The sequence below is a fragment of the Crocodylus siamensis genome, chromosome 15, assembly GCF_052110815.1.
Source record: "Crocodylus siamensis isolate JL-2025a chromosome 15, ASM5211081v1, whole genome shotgun sequence".
NCBI lineage: Eukaryota > Metazoa > Chordata > Crocodylia > Crocodylidae > Crocodylus > Crocodylus siamensis.
The window spans coordinates 14873597-14891794 of NC_143409.1; the positions used below are offsets into that span (position 1 = coordinate 14873597).

The 18198-nt window shown below is 53.2% G+C and overlaps 1 protein-coding gene across 3 annotated transcripts; it reads right to left on the reverse strand.

Annotated features, from left to right (window-relative positions):
• Positions 1–1439: 1439 nt before the first annotated feature.
• On the reverse strand, positions 1440–16435 carry PLIN1 (perilipin 1). 3 transcript variants are annotated; one of them, XM_090029460.1, is made up of 10 exons: positions 15309–16435; positions 12882–12998; positions 12558–12756; positions 11239–11321; positions 10484–10748; positions 9131–9318; positions 7093–7245; positions 5575–5808; positions 3134–3221; positions 2757–2956 (listed from the first exon to the last, which is right to left on the reverse strand). In XM_090029460.1, exons 1-10 carry the CDS (start codon positions 15351–15353, stop codon positions 2889–2891), a joined length of 1440 nt encoding a protein of 479 aa, XP_089885586.1. In that variant the 5' UTR covers positions 15354–16435; the 3' UTR covers positions 2757–2888. The 3 variants fall into 3 exon arrangements, with proteins under 3 accessions (XP_089885584.1, XP_089885585.1, XP_089885586.1); XM_090029458.1 differs by lacking the exon at positions 3134–3221 and having other exon boundaries at positions 1440–2956; positions 15309–16102; XM_090029459.1 differs by lacking the exons at positions 3134–3221; positions 12882–12998 and having other exon boundaries at positions 1440–2956; positions 15309–16096.
• Positions 16436–18198: the final 1763 nt, after the last annotated feature.

Consider the following 18198-nt stretch of genomic DNA (forward strand, 5'->3'; position numbering starts at 1 on the left):
GCCTGCCCTGGTGTCTGCCATGACGAGGGCAGAAATACCAGGCACCTTCTGCATTCAGCTTAGACCTTCCTGCCCTGACCCCCTCCCCATTAATCTAGTGCCCTCTCTGCTGCATGCCAGCATGTGGTAGCAGAGTGGCCAGGGCATTTGTTTGGACCTTTGAAAGGAGGAGTTGGAGGCCTTGTTCTGGACACAAGACAGCTGCCCCCATCAACGCAGCTTTAAATGGGCACAGGGTCATTTGGGCTGGGAGTCAAAGGATGGGATGTGAACCATCTTGCTCTCTTGTGTGCTCTGCTGACTGCAGACAGTATTGTGTCTTAAATGTGCTAGCCCTGGCAGCTTTTAGTCTCACACAGACCTGTGTTTTCCTTCTGCTCCACCCGCAGCCCAGACTAAGCCCTTGCAGCTGCTTTCTGAAGCTGGCTTTGCCTGCTGTGTGCTGCTTTAACAGCCTGGAAATGAGCCAGGCAGACTTCTCAATCTGCTCTGTGGTGCCTGTGCAGTGCTCTGCATTCACCCTCGGCATGTCATGACTTCTGCTCCTCTCCGCTCTGCCTTCGTGAGTCCCCATGTAGAGAATTCTGTAACCAGATGCCCATTTACAGCAGGGTGGGCAGAGCACCAGTCACAAGCCCTGGCGGTGGCTGTGCTATGGTTACCAAGTCTTTGTACACACAACACTCGAGGATGCACTGGCCACTGGCCAGGATAGATGGCTGCTATGTTTCATCTGTTTTCCAGTTCTTCAGTTGGGGGTAGATCTAGCCTTGGGTCTGTTTCTAAAGCAGGGGCGCACAGGCAGTTCCCACTGAGCTAGGCAGATGACTGCTAGCAGGGGGACCAAGTCTTCTCCAGCAGGTCAAGTCAGAAAGGTCCACTTCCATTAGTTATTACTGCTTAATGAGAGCCCTGATCCAGGTGAAACCCAATAGAAATGAGCCTGAGCCTGAGCCTGGCTACTCAGCCAGCCAGAGCCCTGATGCAGGTTATGATGCTTTTTCATTACGAGACACTGTTGCCTCGTGCACACAGCCCTGCACTGGAAGGGCTGTGGGTGGAGGCAGCTTCCCTTCAGCTGCTGCTATGCCCAAACTGGGCTGTGCCCTTCCCATGGCTTGGGAGGATAGCAAAAATACCCAACTCAAAGCCTCACCCTATTTGACTATGCCACACCCTATTTGCTCCCCCCTATCTTCACCCCCAAGAAAGCACACCCAGCAACCTGCCTGCAAACCTGTGGGTAAGAAAGACAAGCACAACTCGGAACAGCTCTTGGAGCTGATTTAATGTAGCCACCTTCAGAATTTGTGGGGGAGAGTGGGGGTCACAGCTATCTTTTCCTGTCTCCAGTGCCAGGATCAGCCAGTCACTCAAGACCCATGTATGCACCAGGCAGCTGTCCCTGAGACTCACATGGAAGAAATGAGCAAGTCATGTAGAAAGCAAGTGGGGAACATTTATTGCTGCAAGAAGTTGAAGAGCCAGTGGCCTTGATTAGGGGGTCTCAAGTTGAACACAGGTCCCTGTCACAGCTGCCACCCACACAGGGTCCATGGCCAATTACGTCTGTTGAAGAAGGATCAACTACAAGCAACCAGCCTCTCAGTGCCTTCCCTTTTCAGCTCTCGCTCTCTGGCCTTCTCCATTCTCTTATGTTTCCTCTTTTCCTCCTCTGGTCTCTACTTGCTCCATTTCTCCCTCTTCTATGGGCTACTCTGCTCTCCTCCAAGATAAGTTGTTTCTTGTTATGCTTTCCTGCTCATTTATGAAACCACCTCTAATTGGATAGCTGTCAAAACCCCATCACAAGCATGAGGGGCCCCCTCCCACAGCCTGTCTGCTTCATTGACAGGGTAGTTTGTGGGATAAATGTCTCAGGGCCTATTTAACTATGATAACCAACACACTCTTGGGAAAATCTATTTTTGTTAAAGACCCACCGTGTAGTTTGTTAAATTGGGCCCAAGAGGTCTCACAACCTATATCTGAAAGCCCAAACTCCTTCGTCAAACGCAGTACAGACCAGCCATTGTATTCTTGATTTGGCTACTGTAAAATAACAGAATTTGGAGTTTGGAGACTGTTCTGATTATTTCTTCTTGGAAGAAAGAAGCAGAAAGGGCATGGCCCCACGTGCCTCACCTGGGTGGGATGCATTTAAGAGACAGGTTGTGATACAAACCAGACCCTTGCTCTCATCTTACCTCCATTTTCACTGCCCAGCAGGCCTCCCTACTAGGTCGGCCTTTGTTTCAGTTCAGTTGTCACAACAATGCAGAAACTTGGCCCCACAACCACACTGCTCGGGGGGGGATGGAATAGGCACCTTCAAACTCAATCTCCTTCTGCCTTTGCACTGTACCCGACCCTAGTTCCAGAGGTGACAAGCAAGTCCCCATCCTCCCTAGGCACTGGGAGAGAGCACATCTAGGAAATTAAACTGGTAGGATCTTAATGCTAAATCTAGTGCCACACTGCTTGCAAGGGGAAGAATAACATACAGTGGCTGTAGGCTGGCACATGCTAAGCAGGCAGCAAGCGGGCTCAGGAGCCCTCCCACTCAGTCTTTCTTGATGGCTGTGCTGTAGAGGCTGCTGTAGTGAGCCCTGGTGTAGACGGGCTCTGAACAGAAGCGGTGCAAACCTTCGCTCGCTCTCCGGCTGCTGTAGGGGGAGAAGCTGTGTTTGCGGGAGATTGTGTATTCAGGCTCGACGGCCAGGGCCCGATGCAGCATCTGGCGCTGAAAGGGGAATGGTTGCAGGAAGAGGGGATCCTCAAGATCCAGGAAGGAGAGGGGATGGTGGCCCTGGCTGGCCCGCCACTCAACTCTCAGCAGGACCTTCTCCTGGGCCAGGGGAGTCTCTGGCTTGGACCCCTCCTCTCTTTTATGCAGACCAGAGATGGGCTTGCTCCCACATGGAGTCTCTTTTTCCTTCAGCTGCAGCCTGGGGAGCTGAACAGCAAAAGAGTGCATGTATTAACCCCTTCACTGCCAGCTGGCTACAGCCTGCCCTGCCCCAACCACCGCTTTGCCCCAGGCACTGGCTGATGGAGGGGGCCTGGGTACCCAGAAAACAGCCACATGCTCCTGTCAGATCTATGCTGAGGCAGCATCAGGGTTGGGGCTCACCAGTGGTCACAGCCCCAGTGCATTGCTCCCACTGACCCCTCTCCAGAGGTGACTGCATTTCACTGGTGCTGCGGATGGAGGGAAGGTGCTGGAGGAAAACAAGGATGATGAGCAACTCTAGCCTTCCATCTTGCCACTCCTTCCCTGATTGCTTCTCGATGAAAGCCCCGTTTGCTAGCAGAAACGGAGGAGACCCAGCCACCTGCCCCCACTCCCCCTGCCAGGCCCAAGCTCCTCCTCCCCTTGGTGGGTGCCCAGTGTCAAGGGGTCATAGTTGCCATCCCAAAGAGGCCTCCACCTGGAGCATGCTGCCCAGCGGGAATTAATCCTTTTAGCTAAATCCCTGTGCACCAGGCAGGGATGATATGGCTTTTACTGTAGTTAAACCCAACCCATGCAAACAAAAGGGCTGGGAGGAGGCTGGGGAGCTGGTGCAGGGGCCTTGGGGGGGTAAGGAATGCCAAGACTGCAAAGTATGGCTCCTGCAGACGCCCTCCCTGGCCTTGCAGCGTCCTCCCTGCTTCCCCCCAGCACAGTGGGAGATGGGGGCAGCCAGACCAGCCCCACCAGCCCATTCTCTCGGCAAGGTACTCTGTGGGATGACCTCCCCTCCTCCCATGCATTCCTACTCACAACTGACTGCCTGACTGGACACTTCAGGTCTCTCAAGCTACTGGGACCAGAAGGAGAGCAGAGCATGGTCAGAGCCACCAAGGATGAGGTGGACCAGGGGCAGGTCCTTTGGTCTGAGCAGAGCTTGGAAGCAGGTTTGGCCCGGCAGCATTATCTCCAGGCCTGCCTCTGGTTCCAGGGGACTTGGATATCTTCTGTTCTCAGGCCCAAGCCTCTAAGTGACTTGGACCTGCTTCTCTGACCCCCAAAGGACTAAATTGGATTGGCTCCCTCCAGCTGCATTCAGTCTCCAGAAAAGTTGCACCAGAGGCAGGGAGAGGCAACACATCAGCAGGAGACCACTGGGAACCTTGACTGCCCATCTAGGAACAGGCCTATTTGACCCTAGCTGCACAGGCCTTGGTTTCTAGGGGTTAGGGCCCATTCACTTGGAGTTTTTCTTCTTGCTGTGATGGAAGATGTAGAACAAGTAGTTTTGGTGTGCATCTGCTCCTGGGGTCTCCTCCCAAAGGCAAAAGCCCTCCTTGCCTAGGAGGCATATGGAGTACCCAACCTGGGGCAGGAGGTCATAGTCACGGACAAAGGCTGGGTAGGATCTGCCCTGTATTTAACATGAGCCATCCTGGAGCTCACAGAGAGCTCAGGTGCAGCATCTCTATGGGCGGTCTTTTCTGTGTAGGGTAGGAAAAGCTGCTCATGAGGCCAGTGTTACAAAGAGCAGCCAGACAAGGGCAACCTCCTGCCCTCTCCCAACAAACTGTGCTGGCAGAACCCTGGAGAATTATGGGACCCCAGATGCTTTGGTCTCTTGCCGACATTTTGAAGGACCTCCGCATGCAAGGAACCCCCTTATCCATGGATTCCCATGGGCTCCCTTACAAACCATGACCAGTTAGGCACCTGCCTGATGCTTGCCACATCGCCAGGGTTCAGCTCTGGGAGCTGTAGTCTGAGTGTCTATGTACCAACATGCTGATCTGATCATGCCACTGTCACCCTTGATGGGATCTTTCCACTTCCCTCCCTTGCAATCTCTCTCTCCTCTCCTTCCCTCCCTCCAGTTCAGGGTCCTGGTCTATGCTCCTCAGTCCCTCCTGCCTTTCAGTGGAAACGTCTGCAGCTAGAGGCAGCCTGACTCCAGACAGGTCCTACCAGGGGGCAGAGAGAGGAACACAGCGGTCATTCATGGGGCAGTCTGTGTCTCCATGGACACATGATTAATGTCCAGGGAGCCCTGGGAGGGAAGCAGGAATCAGCTCTGTGTGTGTGTGTTTGCAGGGTGGGGGTCTTCTCCTTGAACTTTCACCTTCCCAGGAATTTCTCAGAGGTGGAGATCTCAGAAAGTCTGAGAGCAGCACCAGTAAAGGACATCAGCAGAGCCATGTGCATGGAAGCCAGGATCAGAATAGTAGGGGCTGCAGGCCAGGGCTGGGCTGCCTCACAGCACCCTCCTGCACCATGTCCAGTGTAGGCAGACCCTGGGGTCCATCACTCATGATGCTCCCCAAGACCAGGGAAGGCTCCAGCCTCCTTCCTACGGATCATGCATGTTCTGAGCAAAACAGGCTTGGGCTGGCAGTGAGGCCAGCACTGCAGGGTCACATCTCTTAGCGGCTAGAGGGTTCCTCACTCTCCAGAAAGGAGGCCCAACATGGAAGGGCTCCAATCCGGGGTGGGGGAAGGGGCATGTCCCAGGCCATGAGAGGCTCCGGCCAGATGGGTGGGAACATTGGCCCCAGACGCCTCATACAGTTCCCCTCTCTCCTGCAGTGCAGACAAACAGCTCTCTGAGTACAGGATAAACTCACCGGCACGTAGCGGGACAGGATGCCCGAGGCACTGCGCAGGGTTCCCCCCACAGCGCCCACCTTCTCTCTGGCTATGGAAGCTGCTTTGTTGGGGGTGAGCTGGAGCAGTCCCACAGCTGCATCCCACGTAGCAGAGGGGACCTTCTTCATGCTGGAGATGGTGGAGAGATAGGCAGCTTGCAGCGTCTGGGCCATGCTGCCTACCAGGCTTGGAATCCTGCTGCTCTCGGCTTTCTGCAAACAGGAACCAGCCCAGCCGCTCCAGTCAGTGCCAAGCACGGCCCCAGGCATCCCCTCTGCTCTCCAACACTATCCCATTACCCCTTCTGCCTCTGAGTGTGCCGTCCCCAGAAGCCCAAGGCTGTGCGGAAGGTGGGGAGCCAGTGTCACTGACTTTGCTGGAGCCATGGCAGCACTGAGCAGATTGAATTTCACTGGCTCCTCACTCCCAGCCTCCAGAGACCAAGCTACCTGTCTCCAGGCTGAGGCTACCTTTCCATCTGTCTGACTTCCCCCTACTGCACTGGGAGTGGGGGCAGAGGTGCAAGGTGCTGATCCACACCCCCCTGCTGGCAGTTCCCTTTCTTCCTTGTCCCTTGTACCTTGTCCCAGCAGACCAGTTTCCACTCCAGCAAGCCCTGAGCCAGCTTTTCAGTCCCACTCTGGCAACACAAGGCATCTGCAAAGCCAGTGGAGCCAGCCTCCAAGTGTCCCTTGGCTCTCAGCACTGCAGTTGTGGCTCCGCACCACTACGCTCCAAGTCCTGAGTGCAAGGGACACCCTCAGGAAAAGGGGTATCCCGACACCCCAATCACCCTGCTCTGATCTGCGCAGTCCCTCAGCATCGCAGGCAGCTACCAGGGATTTCAAAGCACCCCACAGGCCTGTTGGGCACCGAGTACAGTTCAGGCAGACAAAAAGAGGCTGGGTCTCTGTATCTGCCTGGCATGGTGACTGCCACCTCCCTTTTCCAGGGGAAAGCTGTGGGACAGGGTTGCTCAAGCTTCTCTACCAGCCAAGGAGACCACAAGGACTTAGGTTTCTGTCACCTGCTAGCACAAACCCTAGGCCTGCAAAGTCCCTGTGGCAGATGCCAGCAGAGGGGCTGGGCTGCCGCTGAGGGGAGGAGGCAGGGATGGAGGAGCCTACCAGGGTTTCTCAGCCTGGTTCCTGGAAATATATGGCAAAGGGACACAGTCTGGGCAGGGGCACAGAGCAACTTCAAAACAGAACCAGTTTCACTTGAGGTAGTGTTATCTAGCAGTGAGCACAATGCTGGTACCTAAGTCTCCTGTGTTCTCTGCTCAGCTCTGTTAGCAAATCCCTTTGGAGCAGGATCCTGTCCTCCCCCAAAGCCTCAGTTGTTCCCCAATGGCCCACAGCCCTGAGGGGATGTGCTATGAGCCATCACAGTTGCCTTGACCCAAGAACATGGCTGGGGGTGGGGACTGTAGGATCCTTCCCTGGTTGCCCATTGAGCCATGTGGGCTGAGCTCACGGCTCTGCTCATCTTCGTACCTCTCTGGCTTCACTTTCTTCTTTCTTCATCTCCTTCTTTGGCTGCTGTTCCAGCTCCTTGCTCTGCTGCCTGCTCAGCCAGCCTGAAGCTGCATGCTGCACATCACTTGGGACCTGCTGGGCCTTGGCTGTGCTCTGCTCGGCCATACCACCCTGCAGAGGGAGCAAAGAGCCACTGCTCATAGCGGGGTTCCCCTGGCCAGGTTCCCACCCCACTTCCCCTCACACTTGCTACTGGTTCCCAAGCCCAAGTGTTTTGCAGCTGGTTGTGGCAATGGCAGATGGGCAGGAGGAAGATGAGAGGTCAGACTGCCCCCACACAGTGCCTGGCTCTGAATTCCTGCAGGAAAGCTAAGAACAGCGAAAAGACCCTGGTCCAGAGTCAAGGATGGGGCAGCTATATTAGGGTACACTATGACCCCAGGTCTTTCCATGTCTCAGCTTCCCTGGTGCTCCTGGCCCAGCACCTCAGGGGCTGCGGGATTGTGGCTTGTGAGGCTCAGGCACCAGCACAGAGGTTGAATTCTGTGGGATAGCAAAGTACCACACTGGCTCTCTCAGCCCTGCTTCCTCTGCCCCCTCGGGGTGGAAAGTACAGCACAGCTGTGCCCCAGAAAGGAACGCCATTGAAGCAGCAGGGGTGTTAGGAGACTGAGACATTATTCCTGGGATGAAATCAGGCCAGGGCCAGGGCCAGAGCAGATGCCTCAACTTTTCTCAGAACATCCACCCTGGTCCAGGACTTTAGGGGTGTGACATGATGTCAGGAGAGCCAGAGGAGGCATGCACATGCCTAGGATGGTGGCAGAGAGGGCTCTGGGACTCTAGCAAGCCTGGGAAAGGCAGCCCTAGCACCAAGGGAGCTTCAAGGAAAGGCGGGGTGGGGGAGTCTTCCTGCTCCTGACATTATCAGTGTTTCCGCTGGGCTGTTTGCTCTGGGAAGGAGGTCACATCAGAGGCATTAATCAACAATATTCATGTAGAGCCAGCTAAAAATAATCCATCTGGGCCAGGGTTTTGTGTGTGGTAATGCCACAGAGGATATAGGGGCCATGTCTTCAGGACCCTGGCTGCCTGGGAGAATTAAACAGCTGGCAGCAAAATATGGGCCAGAGGGACTCAGGGGCTGGGGCCCACTCACTCTTAATCTGGAGCATGGAAGAAAGCCATTCATAATAGTAAGAACCATTATTCTCTTTAAAATGCTCTAAACCAATGGTTTTCAACCTATTCTGTTTTGCAGACTAAAAAGGTTTCAGTGGAGGTGCAGACCCCTTGAATTGTGTGAGTATTCACAGACTTTTGATTGATCATATAGTCAATTTGATTGATCATCTTTTGCAGACCCCTTAGACAAAGTCTGCAGACTCCTGGGGTCCAAGGGCCACAGGTTGAAAAACACTGATCTAAAAGTCAAACTTTGAACCATGCTGTCCCACCTCCAGGAGAGGGAAGTGCAGGCGAGGCCTCAGCAGTCAGGAGGGCACAGTGAGGCCAGACACTTGGGTTACATTCCTGGCCCCAACATTATTAGATGTCTCACCACATTACCCAGGAGCTTCAGACCTGTGCCCAGAGCAAAACCTCAGGCACTTGATGAATCAGCTCCCAGGCAGCCCACTGTAAAAGAGAAAGAAAAAGCACATCCTACCCCCGAGAGGAGCACAAGGCTGAAGTGAATAAGAGCACTTGGAGCTCCTCAGGAACAGCAATATGACAGCCAGGCAGATGTACTCCTGCTACTTTAGAGTGCTACTGGTCTCTGGAAGTGTAGCCCTAGGAACTATTTTGGAGATGCGGTTTGTGCTGTGCTTTCTGCCATGTAGCAAGGACACACTGCACCTAGAGCTAGTCTAAGGCCTGCCTTAAATTATAGCTTTCGTTTGTGTGGCTTGAGACACAGAGACTTTGTACAGAGCCGGGGGTTGGCCCATATTTTGAGGATGATCAGACCAGGGGCCAACCTGTTGCTTGATATCCCCACAAGACATGGTAGCAGGCTCAAGGCTGCTGGGATGTGCGAAGCAGGGGAACTCACCAGACCTGGAATCCACAGGGCCAGCTTCTGCCCCTTGGCTTTTGTGTGCTGGATGGCTCGGGCAGCCTGCTGGTAGGCACGGTAAGAGACAGTGCTGGCCAGAGCGCCAATCCTGTGGAGGGTGCCAAGCTGCGGCTGTGCCTGGGAGGCCATTGCCTTGGATCCTTGTGCCGCTGCAGGCTTCTGAGCTAATGGCAAAAGGGCAGAGCAACACGGGAACAGGCTGGTCACCAGTACAGAGAAAAGCACACACGGCCTGCTGATGGCTCTGCACCCCCTGCCCATGGGCAGCTCTGCTTGGGACTCCCTCATTATTCCAGTCTTCCCTGGGAAGATCCCCAGGCTCTCAACAGCCACTGCCCTGGGGCTCCAGCATTTGTGGGGCAGGTCTTGGCACTGAAATGGCCTTGACTCTCCCAGCCACAGAGTGAATGCCACACTGCTCAGTAATGCCCTCTCCCTCCTGACATTTCAGAAGCACCTTCACATCCTTCCACCTGCCCCCATCCTCCCTGCCTAGGTCTGTGTGTTGCTATACGGTGCTGGGAGAGCCTGCCTCTGACTGGGATGACAGGGTCACCTTGTGGGAAGATCAGCAGCTGGTTGGAGACTCTGCTGGGTGCCTGCATGTGGCAGACACAACCCAGGTCACTCCCTGACCCTCCTTATCAACCCAACAGGGATACAAGGGGGCAATGTTTGTCACCTAGGGGTGAGGGAACCATTGTCCACCCAGAAAGGGGGAAGGTATTCAGGATGCAACCCACCGCTTCCCAGCCTCTACCCCAGCAGCAGCACTCCACCCAACTCTGCCTGTGCCACCCAGCCCTGACTTGCAGGACCCTTTTCCCCACCCCTCCCTGCCAATCAGGTCCTGCAGCCCTCACCCAGTGCTGCCCGCACCCCTGGCCTGAGAACCATCCCCTCCCCACGTTATTCTAATCCTGTGCTGCATCCTCAGTAACAAACCCGCTTGACTCTGCTGATGCATGAACCTGTATTTGTATAAGAAGCAAGGGTAAGATGTCCACTGGATAACACTGCAGTTTTAAGCAAGTGAATGAGACGTCATTTATCATGTGAGTATTATGTATTTTCTTGAAATTGTATTTGTATTCTCTTTGTAAGGCCTCAGTTGGGGTCCTTTTTAATCTGTTTGATATTGTCTGGTTTCTAATAAAATGTTTAAAAAAAATGCTTTGAACAGGACAGAGCCTCCAGCAAAGCTGTTTTCATGGCACTCAGATCTGACCTTGGGTCTGCCCAAAAAGAAAATCTGCCACATGAGCCCATGGCACCCAGCCCCTCCCCGGGGCATCCCTCTCCCCATATGCCCTAGAGAGGTAGGGCTACCTGGCTGACAGTCCTCTTCTGGTAGGAGAGATGACACCAGCTTCTCCAGCTTCCCTAGAGCTGTGTCTACCCCTGTGGCTGCCATCTGGCTGACCCGGCTGCTCCAGGCATATTCTGCCGTGCTTGTTGCTGTGCTCCTGGTCAGCTCATAGCCCTCAGCAGCCAGCCCCAGGATCTTGTCCAGGGTCCCCAGTACAGAGCTGCCAATGGTGCTCTTAGCACTTTGGAGAGGGGTGGAGATGGAGTCCTTTAGCTCGGATGCAATCTGCAGCAGGACAGATGGAAGAGACCCTGACGCTGCGCTCCAGTCAGCTAGAGGGGTCTCACTGTAGGGAGGCCACAGTGAGCAGGTGGGACGAAGGCCCAGACTATTGTGGAGATAGCTAGAGCAGCTCTGTGGGGAGGAACACCAGCCCCTGTCTGAAGGGGCACAGAGGTGCCTGGGGGACAACAGGTTGTAGGGAACGCTGGCCTCAGGCGCAGCTGAGCAGGTGCGACATGACCCTGCTGGTCAATGCCTTATGCTGACCCCAGCCCACATCCCCACGTTCACCCCTCGCTGGGTGACCCTCAGGGGCTTGTTCCTCAGGGCTGCACTGTGAGCCTCAGGACAGCTCAACAGCGCCCAATTACTGCTCCTTGGCTTCAGGAACCCAGGGTACTGGCCCCTGTCCCAGAGAAATAAAGCCTTCCTCCAGTATGTCAGTGGAGTGGGCAGAGGGTGAGTGGGGGTAGGGCCTGAGTGTCTGACTCACCTTCTCCACTGGATACTGGAGGGCAGGGATCTTCTGCTCCAGGTGATCCAAGCCCCGGCAGGCCAGGGTGTTGGCAGCACTGACTGAACCAGACAAGGCATGGACATTAGCTTGGTGGTTGGGAGCATGCTCAGCTCCATGAGAGGGTGCAGTTGGGGGCAGCCTCTCCAAATGTGTGGCCCCAGAGCTCTGCTAAGTGGTGGTACTGTGATGCTAGAGGTGCCATTTTCAGAATGGCAAATTCATATGGTTTAGAGGACTAGTATGAATGGAGGGTAGCCTTAGCACCCCTTCCCCTTCACCCAATGCCAGGGCCCTAGGGAGGCATGTAGGACATGCTTGGCTCCCTTGGTCAGAGGGGGCCACCTGCTTAATCCTGTCTACATTCAAGCAACACCAAAGGCCCAAGTCTCTCAAGACCTTCAGTCTTTACCTGAGCTAGGGCTGGGCTGTGAGAAGGTGAGGGCATGTGGGCTACTAAGAAAGATGCTTGCCTGGGTAGTGGCTCTCTGAAAGGAGGCTGTAAAAAACCCACCTGGACAGAGCTGAGGGAAAGGTAACCAGGAATAACTAAAAGGAGGCAGTGTTCAGGACTCAGGCTGAGCTTTGCACTCCTTCGCCTCACTTATGGGCTCTTCCCTCTAGTGTGGGGGAACTGGGGTAAACTAGGAGCTGCAGACGAGACCGTCTCTGCTTTTCCCCCAGTTCATTCTGGATGGGGTTCTCCTTTGGAGGAGAGAGGCTAAGCTAAGGATGTTGATAGACCTTGCTAAAAAAGGCTTGGTAAAGGGAAGCCTGGCTGCCAGCCGAGATTACCTTCTGCTGTTCCAGCTCATCCCTGGAGAGAGGACTGACCCTTGCTTTCCCTCTCCATAATGGGTACAGATCTCTACTGACTTTTATTAGCCCAGCCAAAGCTTGCAGACCAGGTCTCATAAGAATATGTGAGAAACACTTAGGACATTTGTGACTGCATTCATGTTCCAGGTGCTCCCAGGCATGAGCCCAGCCCTTCCCTCTGCACCGCCCCCCTCCTTCCTTTGAGCAAGGCGTCAGGGTTACATGTGCAAACAGCGCCAGAGCCGTTAAGTGACTTGCCCCCAGCCATTGAAGAAGTAAAGCAAGGCTATACAACCAGACCTTCCTGGATCCCAGGCCTGTGTGCTGGCTGTAAAGTAGCATCACCCAAAGGCAGCTTTGTTTTATAGGCAGGGGGAATTTCATAGCCTCAGCATCCCAGGCAATGGTAATCCCTCACTCCCTTCTCCATCACCCTGCACCCTCCTGCCCCACAGCTGGGAACTTCCCGACAGACTCACACTGAGGCTCCAGTCTGTGCACCACGGGCTCCATGCTCCAGGCAGCCAGCGAGCTAGCTCCCTGCATGCCCTTCTCACAGGCCTCACACACCGAAGCCACGAGGGGGTGTGCCTCTTTGGTGCTGGCATATGTCCTCTGAAGGCTTTCTCGGGTCGAACTCACCACTGGAAGCTTCAAGACCCTCTGCAGCACGTTCTCCTGTGTGTGGCAAAAAGAGGGCATGATAACGGGCTGGGTACATTGAACAACCAATAACGTGGAAAAGGGAATGTCAGTGGCCCTGTTCATTTAGCAACAACTGCACAAGTCCCTCCAGTCCTTACCACTGCCGGGGCCACAACTCCCACTGCAGAAGGGCATGAAGCAGACAGAAAGCAGTGCTTGTTTGACCCGTGTCTTCCCGCACTCATTGGGACCTTCCTCTTTACCTCTAGCATTTCCTGTCATCAAAGTGCAAGGGAGAGATAAGAACCAGGATAGAACAGAAGTGAAGGGGACAATCTGTAAAGACTCAAACCAGCTCCTCACTGAGCAGAACCGTCCCTTGAGCGCCTTAGAGACAGCATGTCTGAGGGGTAGGGCACCATGTATGCAGGTCTTTGAGCATGGTCTGGCTTGGGTGAGCTCTGTGGGAAGCCTAGCTGGGCTAATTATATTCATTCTTAGACATAAGCGCAGCTCAGATTTGAAAGCAGTGTCAGAACGTTGTTCCTAGGTGAAGCAAGGATTTCATGGTCACACAAACAAGGAAATCCCTTAAGCTCTGCCTGTCCCTCTGCCCCCCATCTAATTTAGATGACAACACAGTGTATGAAGCTATTCATAGATTCATAGATGTTGGGATCTCAGAAGATCATCGAGTCCAACCCCCTGCCCTGGGCAGGAAAGAGCGCTGGGGTTAGATGATCCCAGCTAGGTACATTGTCTAGCCTCCTCTTAAAGACCCCCAAGGTAGGGGAGAGCACCACCTCCCTTGGAAGCCCATTCCAGATTTTGGCAACCCTTACCGTAATAAAGTTCTTCCTGATGTCTAACCTAAATCGCTCTCGGTCAGTTTGTGGCCATTGTTCCTAGTTACTCCAAGGGGTACCCTGGCAAACAGAGCATCTCCTATTCCTTGCTGTCCCCGCCTCAAATGAATTTTCAGGTGACCACAAGATCACCTCTCAGCCTTCTCTTGCAGGGGTTGAAGAGATCCAGGTTCTTCAATCTCTCCTCACAGGGCTTTGCCTGCAGGCCCCTAACCATATGAGTGCCCCTCCTCTGAACCCTCTCGAGGTTGTCCACATCCCTCTTGAAGTACTGCACCCAAAACTGGATGCAGTACTTCAACTGCGACCTGACCAGTGCCGCATAGATGGGAAGTATTACCTCCTTGGACCTGTTTGTCATGCATGGCAAAGTGTGGTTAGCCTTGTTATGCACTTCATCACACTGACGACTCCTGTTCATCTCGGAGTCAGCTATGACTCCAAGATCCCTTTCCAGTGCTGTGCTGCTGAGAAGGTCACCCCCCAGCCTGTAAGTGTGTTGCTGATTCCTTCTCCCTAGGTGCGGCACATTGTACTTGTCTTTGTTGAACTGTATCCTATTCTGTTCTGCCCACTTTTCCAACCTATCGAGGTCCACTTAGATTCATTCCCTACCCTCTAGTGTGTCAGCTTTACCCCATAATTTGGTATCATCTGTGAATTTGGACAGAGTGGTCTCCTTGCCCTCATCCAAGTCACTGATGAAAACATTGAACAGCACAGGTCCAAGGACCAAGCCTTGTGGGACTTCCCTGCCCACATCTTTCCAGTTCAATACGGTCCATCCACCACCACTCTCTGGGTGTGACCCCTAAGTCAATTTGCCACCCATCTGACTGTGTAATCATCTACTTCACAGCCGCTCAGCTTATTTATGAGAATAGGATGAGATACTGTATCAAAGGCCTTCTTAAAACCCAAGTAAATGACATCTACTTCGACTCCTGCATCTTAGCGTTTAGATGTTACGAAGAAGGAGTGTCATTACAAAGGAGGAGCATCAGGATGTTATAAAGAAGAGGGCTATTCCCAGTTGCCTGGATTTGAGGGGTTAGCTGGGCTCATCATCTCTCAGAATGGTGGCTCTAAAGTGAGCCCCGTTTCTGGACTGCATATTGCAAATCAATAGAAGAGGATGAGGTGATCACCAGGTGAGAGAAATGGGGACAGTCTATGTCTGAGTTGTTGTCCCACTGGTTACCAAGCATGGTTATGGCTTTGTAAATACAATAAACATAGGAACTGATGGTATTTCCAATCTGAACTGAAACCAGCAATCATGCAAGTTCTTCAGTGGGGCAATTTCAGTGGCTCTGGTTATTCACAACATGACAGCTGAGGGCATGTAGCCCATGCTGCAAATACTGACAAGGTACAAACAACCAGCTAAGTGAGCCTCTGTTGTTGATAGGCAAATCATGGTTGTCAAATGAGGACACACTTGAGATTGGTTCTGGACTCTGCACTATTGAGTTTCCAAGTTTGCTACAGGTCCTTGTTTCCCTCTGACAGATACACCTTATTGCTCCAGTTCCAAGTCTAATGAAAATATGATGCAAACTTTTTTTTTCAATGAAACACAAGGCACTGTGATTTTTGGCTCAAACACTTCTTGGCAGCACCAGAAACCTTCTCCCCACCCCCTCAAGCTGGGGTGGCCCAGCTGAGGTCTATCACACCATCCATCTTTGGCTCTCCACCTCTTTCCTCTCCACTCACCTTGGCACTTCCATTCTGCGTTGTCTGATTCTTCTTTGCTGCCATCCTGACACATCAGCCTGCAAAGCAGAGTTCCCAGTGCTCGTTACAACACTCCGTTGCTCTCAGCCACCCTGGCAGCTCCAATGTTGTCTGGTGTCTCCTGACCTGCAACCCAGACTGGTAGGAGCAAAATGCTATGCTGAGGCAGCACGCACAACTGGTGGGTGGGACCTGGCATTACTTAACAGCTATCTATTTACCCAGTTACAGAGCAGAATTAGCAACTCCAAAAATACCCCCCTTCAGCTAAAGAGAGGGTCTGCAACAGAGTCACAGAGGCTTCAGCCCAGGAGAGGAGTGACAGGTGCTGCATGTCAGAGTGGAGAGGTACTGACTGCACTGTGGGGTGAGTTCCCCCACAGCAGGCATGTCCTGAGGAGCAGGAAAGGGGGCTGCAGGTCACAATTGAGGCGGACCAGCCAAATTGAGGGGGGAGGTCAGGGCTGGATTAGCTGGAGCTGTGGAGGGTCAGGGGGACAGAGAGCTGGCAGAGTTCAGGACTGAAAAAGCACAATCCCCCCCAGTGCCAGCAGTGAGTACCCAGAAGGCAGATCCCTGCTGCCTATCCCATCAGCACCACACAAAGTCAAACCCTATTCCAAGGCACCTCAAAAGTGTCCAGCACTGCTCAACAGCACTTCAATGCACACTCCACCCAGAGCATGCCCAAAGCACCCTGGGATGGAGCTCATTGCCATCCGTCTTGCTTCTAACCAAAGCACCCTCCAGACACCCCCATTGCCACCTGCTTTCCACATTAAATAAGAGTAATTAAGGCAGAATCATTGTTCCAGATAATCCCTGCCCTGGTTTCCATAGCACGGGTAAGTATTCATACAAGGCACATGCGCGTCACTTGAGTACTCACGGAGTGGCAGTGAGATGCTGTCTTCAGCAGGGTGCCAGGAGCCAAGAGAGTCTGGCAGTGCTCTGCCCTTGAGTGTATCCTCTGACACACATGAGTCTTGCCCCAGGTGGTAACACCACAAAGCCTCACCTCCCAGCTGCATGGGCTTAGGAGCCTGTGAGTTGCTGTAGTAACTGGACAAACAGCTCACTTGAGTCTTATCAAATTCATAAAACTGATGGCATGACTAGCTTGAAAAATCCCTTCTCCCATTCTCACTGCAGATCCCAGAGAATGAGATGCAGGGACTCCCGGGTCCGCTGGCCAGACCTGCATCAAATCTGATGCCACAAAGAGAAATTTCTGAACTTTAATGCTTTAGAGCAACTGGCAGATAGAGGAGGTGGGAGACCTCAGGAAGAACAAGTCTTGTCTGGGTGGCTCTTGATAATAGTTATAACGGATGGAGTGCCATAGAGGTCAGAAATGTTCTACTCATTGTATTGCTATGGCACCTGAGGACCCCAGTCATGGACCAAGACCACACAGTGTTAGGTACAGCACAAACACAGAACACTCATAGAATCATAGAAGTCGGGTGGGAAGGGACCTTGTAGATCTTCAAGTCCGACCCCCCGCCTGGGCAGGAGAAAAACTGGGCTCAGATGACTCTAGCCAGGTAGGCATCAAGCTTCTTGTTAAAGACCCCCAGGGTAGGAGCCAGCACCACTTCCCTTGGAAGTTGGTTCCAGATCCTAGCCGCCCTGACCGTGAAGTAGTTCTTATGGATGTCTAATCTAAACCTCCTCTCCAACAACTTGTGGCCATTATTCCTTGTTATGCCAGGGGGCACTAGGGGAAACAAGGTCTCTCCCAAACCCTTCTGGTCCCCCCTAGTGAGTTTATAGACAGTCACCAGGTCCCCCCTCAGCCTTCTCTTGTGAAGGCTGAACAGGTTCAGGTCCCGCAGTCTGTCATCGTAGGGCCTGCCCTGTTGCCCCCGGATCATGTGGGTTGCCTCCTCTGGACCCTCTCCATGCTGTCCACATCCCTCCTGAAATGGGGTGCCCAGAACTGGATGCAGTACTCCAGCTGTGGCCTGACCAGTGTTGCATAGAGGGGGAGGATCACCTCCTTGGCCCTGCTAGAGATGCATCTGTGGATGCACAAGATCCAGTTAGCCCTGCCAACTGTGACCTCGCATTGTCGGCCCATGTTCATCTTGGAGTCAATAATGACTCCAAGATCCCTTTCTGCCTCCGTGCTCTCAAGGAGGGAGTTTCCCAACTTATAAGTGTGCTGCTGGTTACTACTGCCCAAGTGCAGCACCTGCACGTGTCAGTATTGAAGCGCATCCTGCTTTTGTTAGCCCACCCCTGCAACCTATCCAGGTCTTGCTGCAGTCTTCCCTCCCTACTAACGTGATCACCTCACCCCAAATTTTGGTATCATCAGAGAATTTAAACAGGTTGCTTTTCACCCCATCGTCCAAATCGCTGATAAAGAGATTGAACAGCGTGGGCCCAAGGACCGAGCCCTGGGGGACTCTGCTGCCCACTTCTCCCCAGGTCAAATATGACCCATCCACCACCACCCTCTGAGTACGACCCTTGAGCCAATCTGCAATCCATCTGACTGTGTGGGCATCAATGCCACAGTTGCCTAGTTTTTTAATGAGGATGGGGTGGGAGACGGTGTTAAAGGCCTTGCTTAAGTCCAGAAAGACTACGTCCATGGTGACACCTCCATCCAATGCTTTTGTGACCTGATCATAAAATGCAATCAGGTTGGTCTGACATGACCTGCCCCTAATGAAACTGCTGGTTGCCCTTGAGCATCATCCCTGAACAATAGATGACCCCAGAATTTACAAACTGAGTGCAAGACAATTGGCAAGAAGATGAGGGGTTACAAGGAAATAGTGAGACATATATGTAATCAGGTTTGATCTCCCCGCACCAACAACAACCATTGTCATATTTTTGTAGACATCTTGGCAAT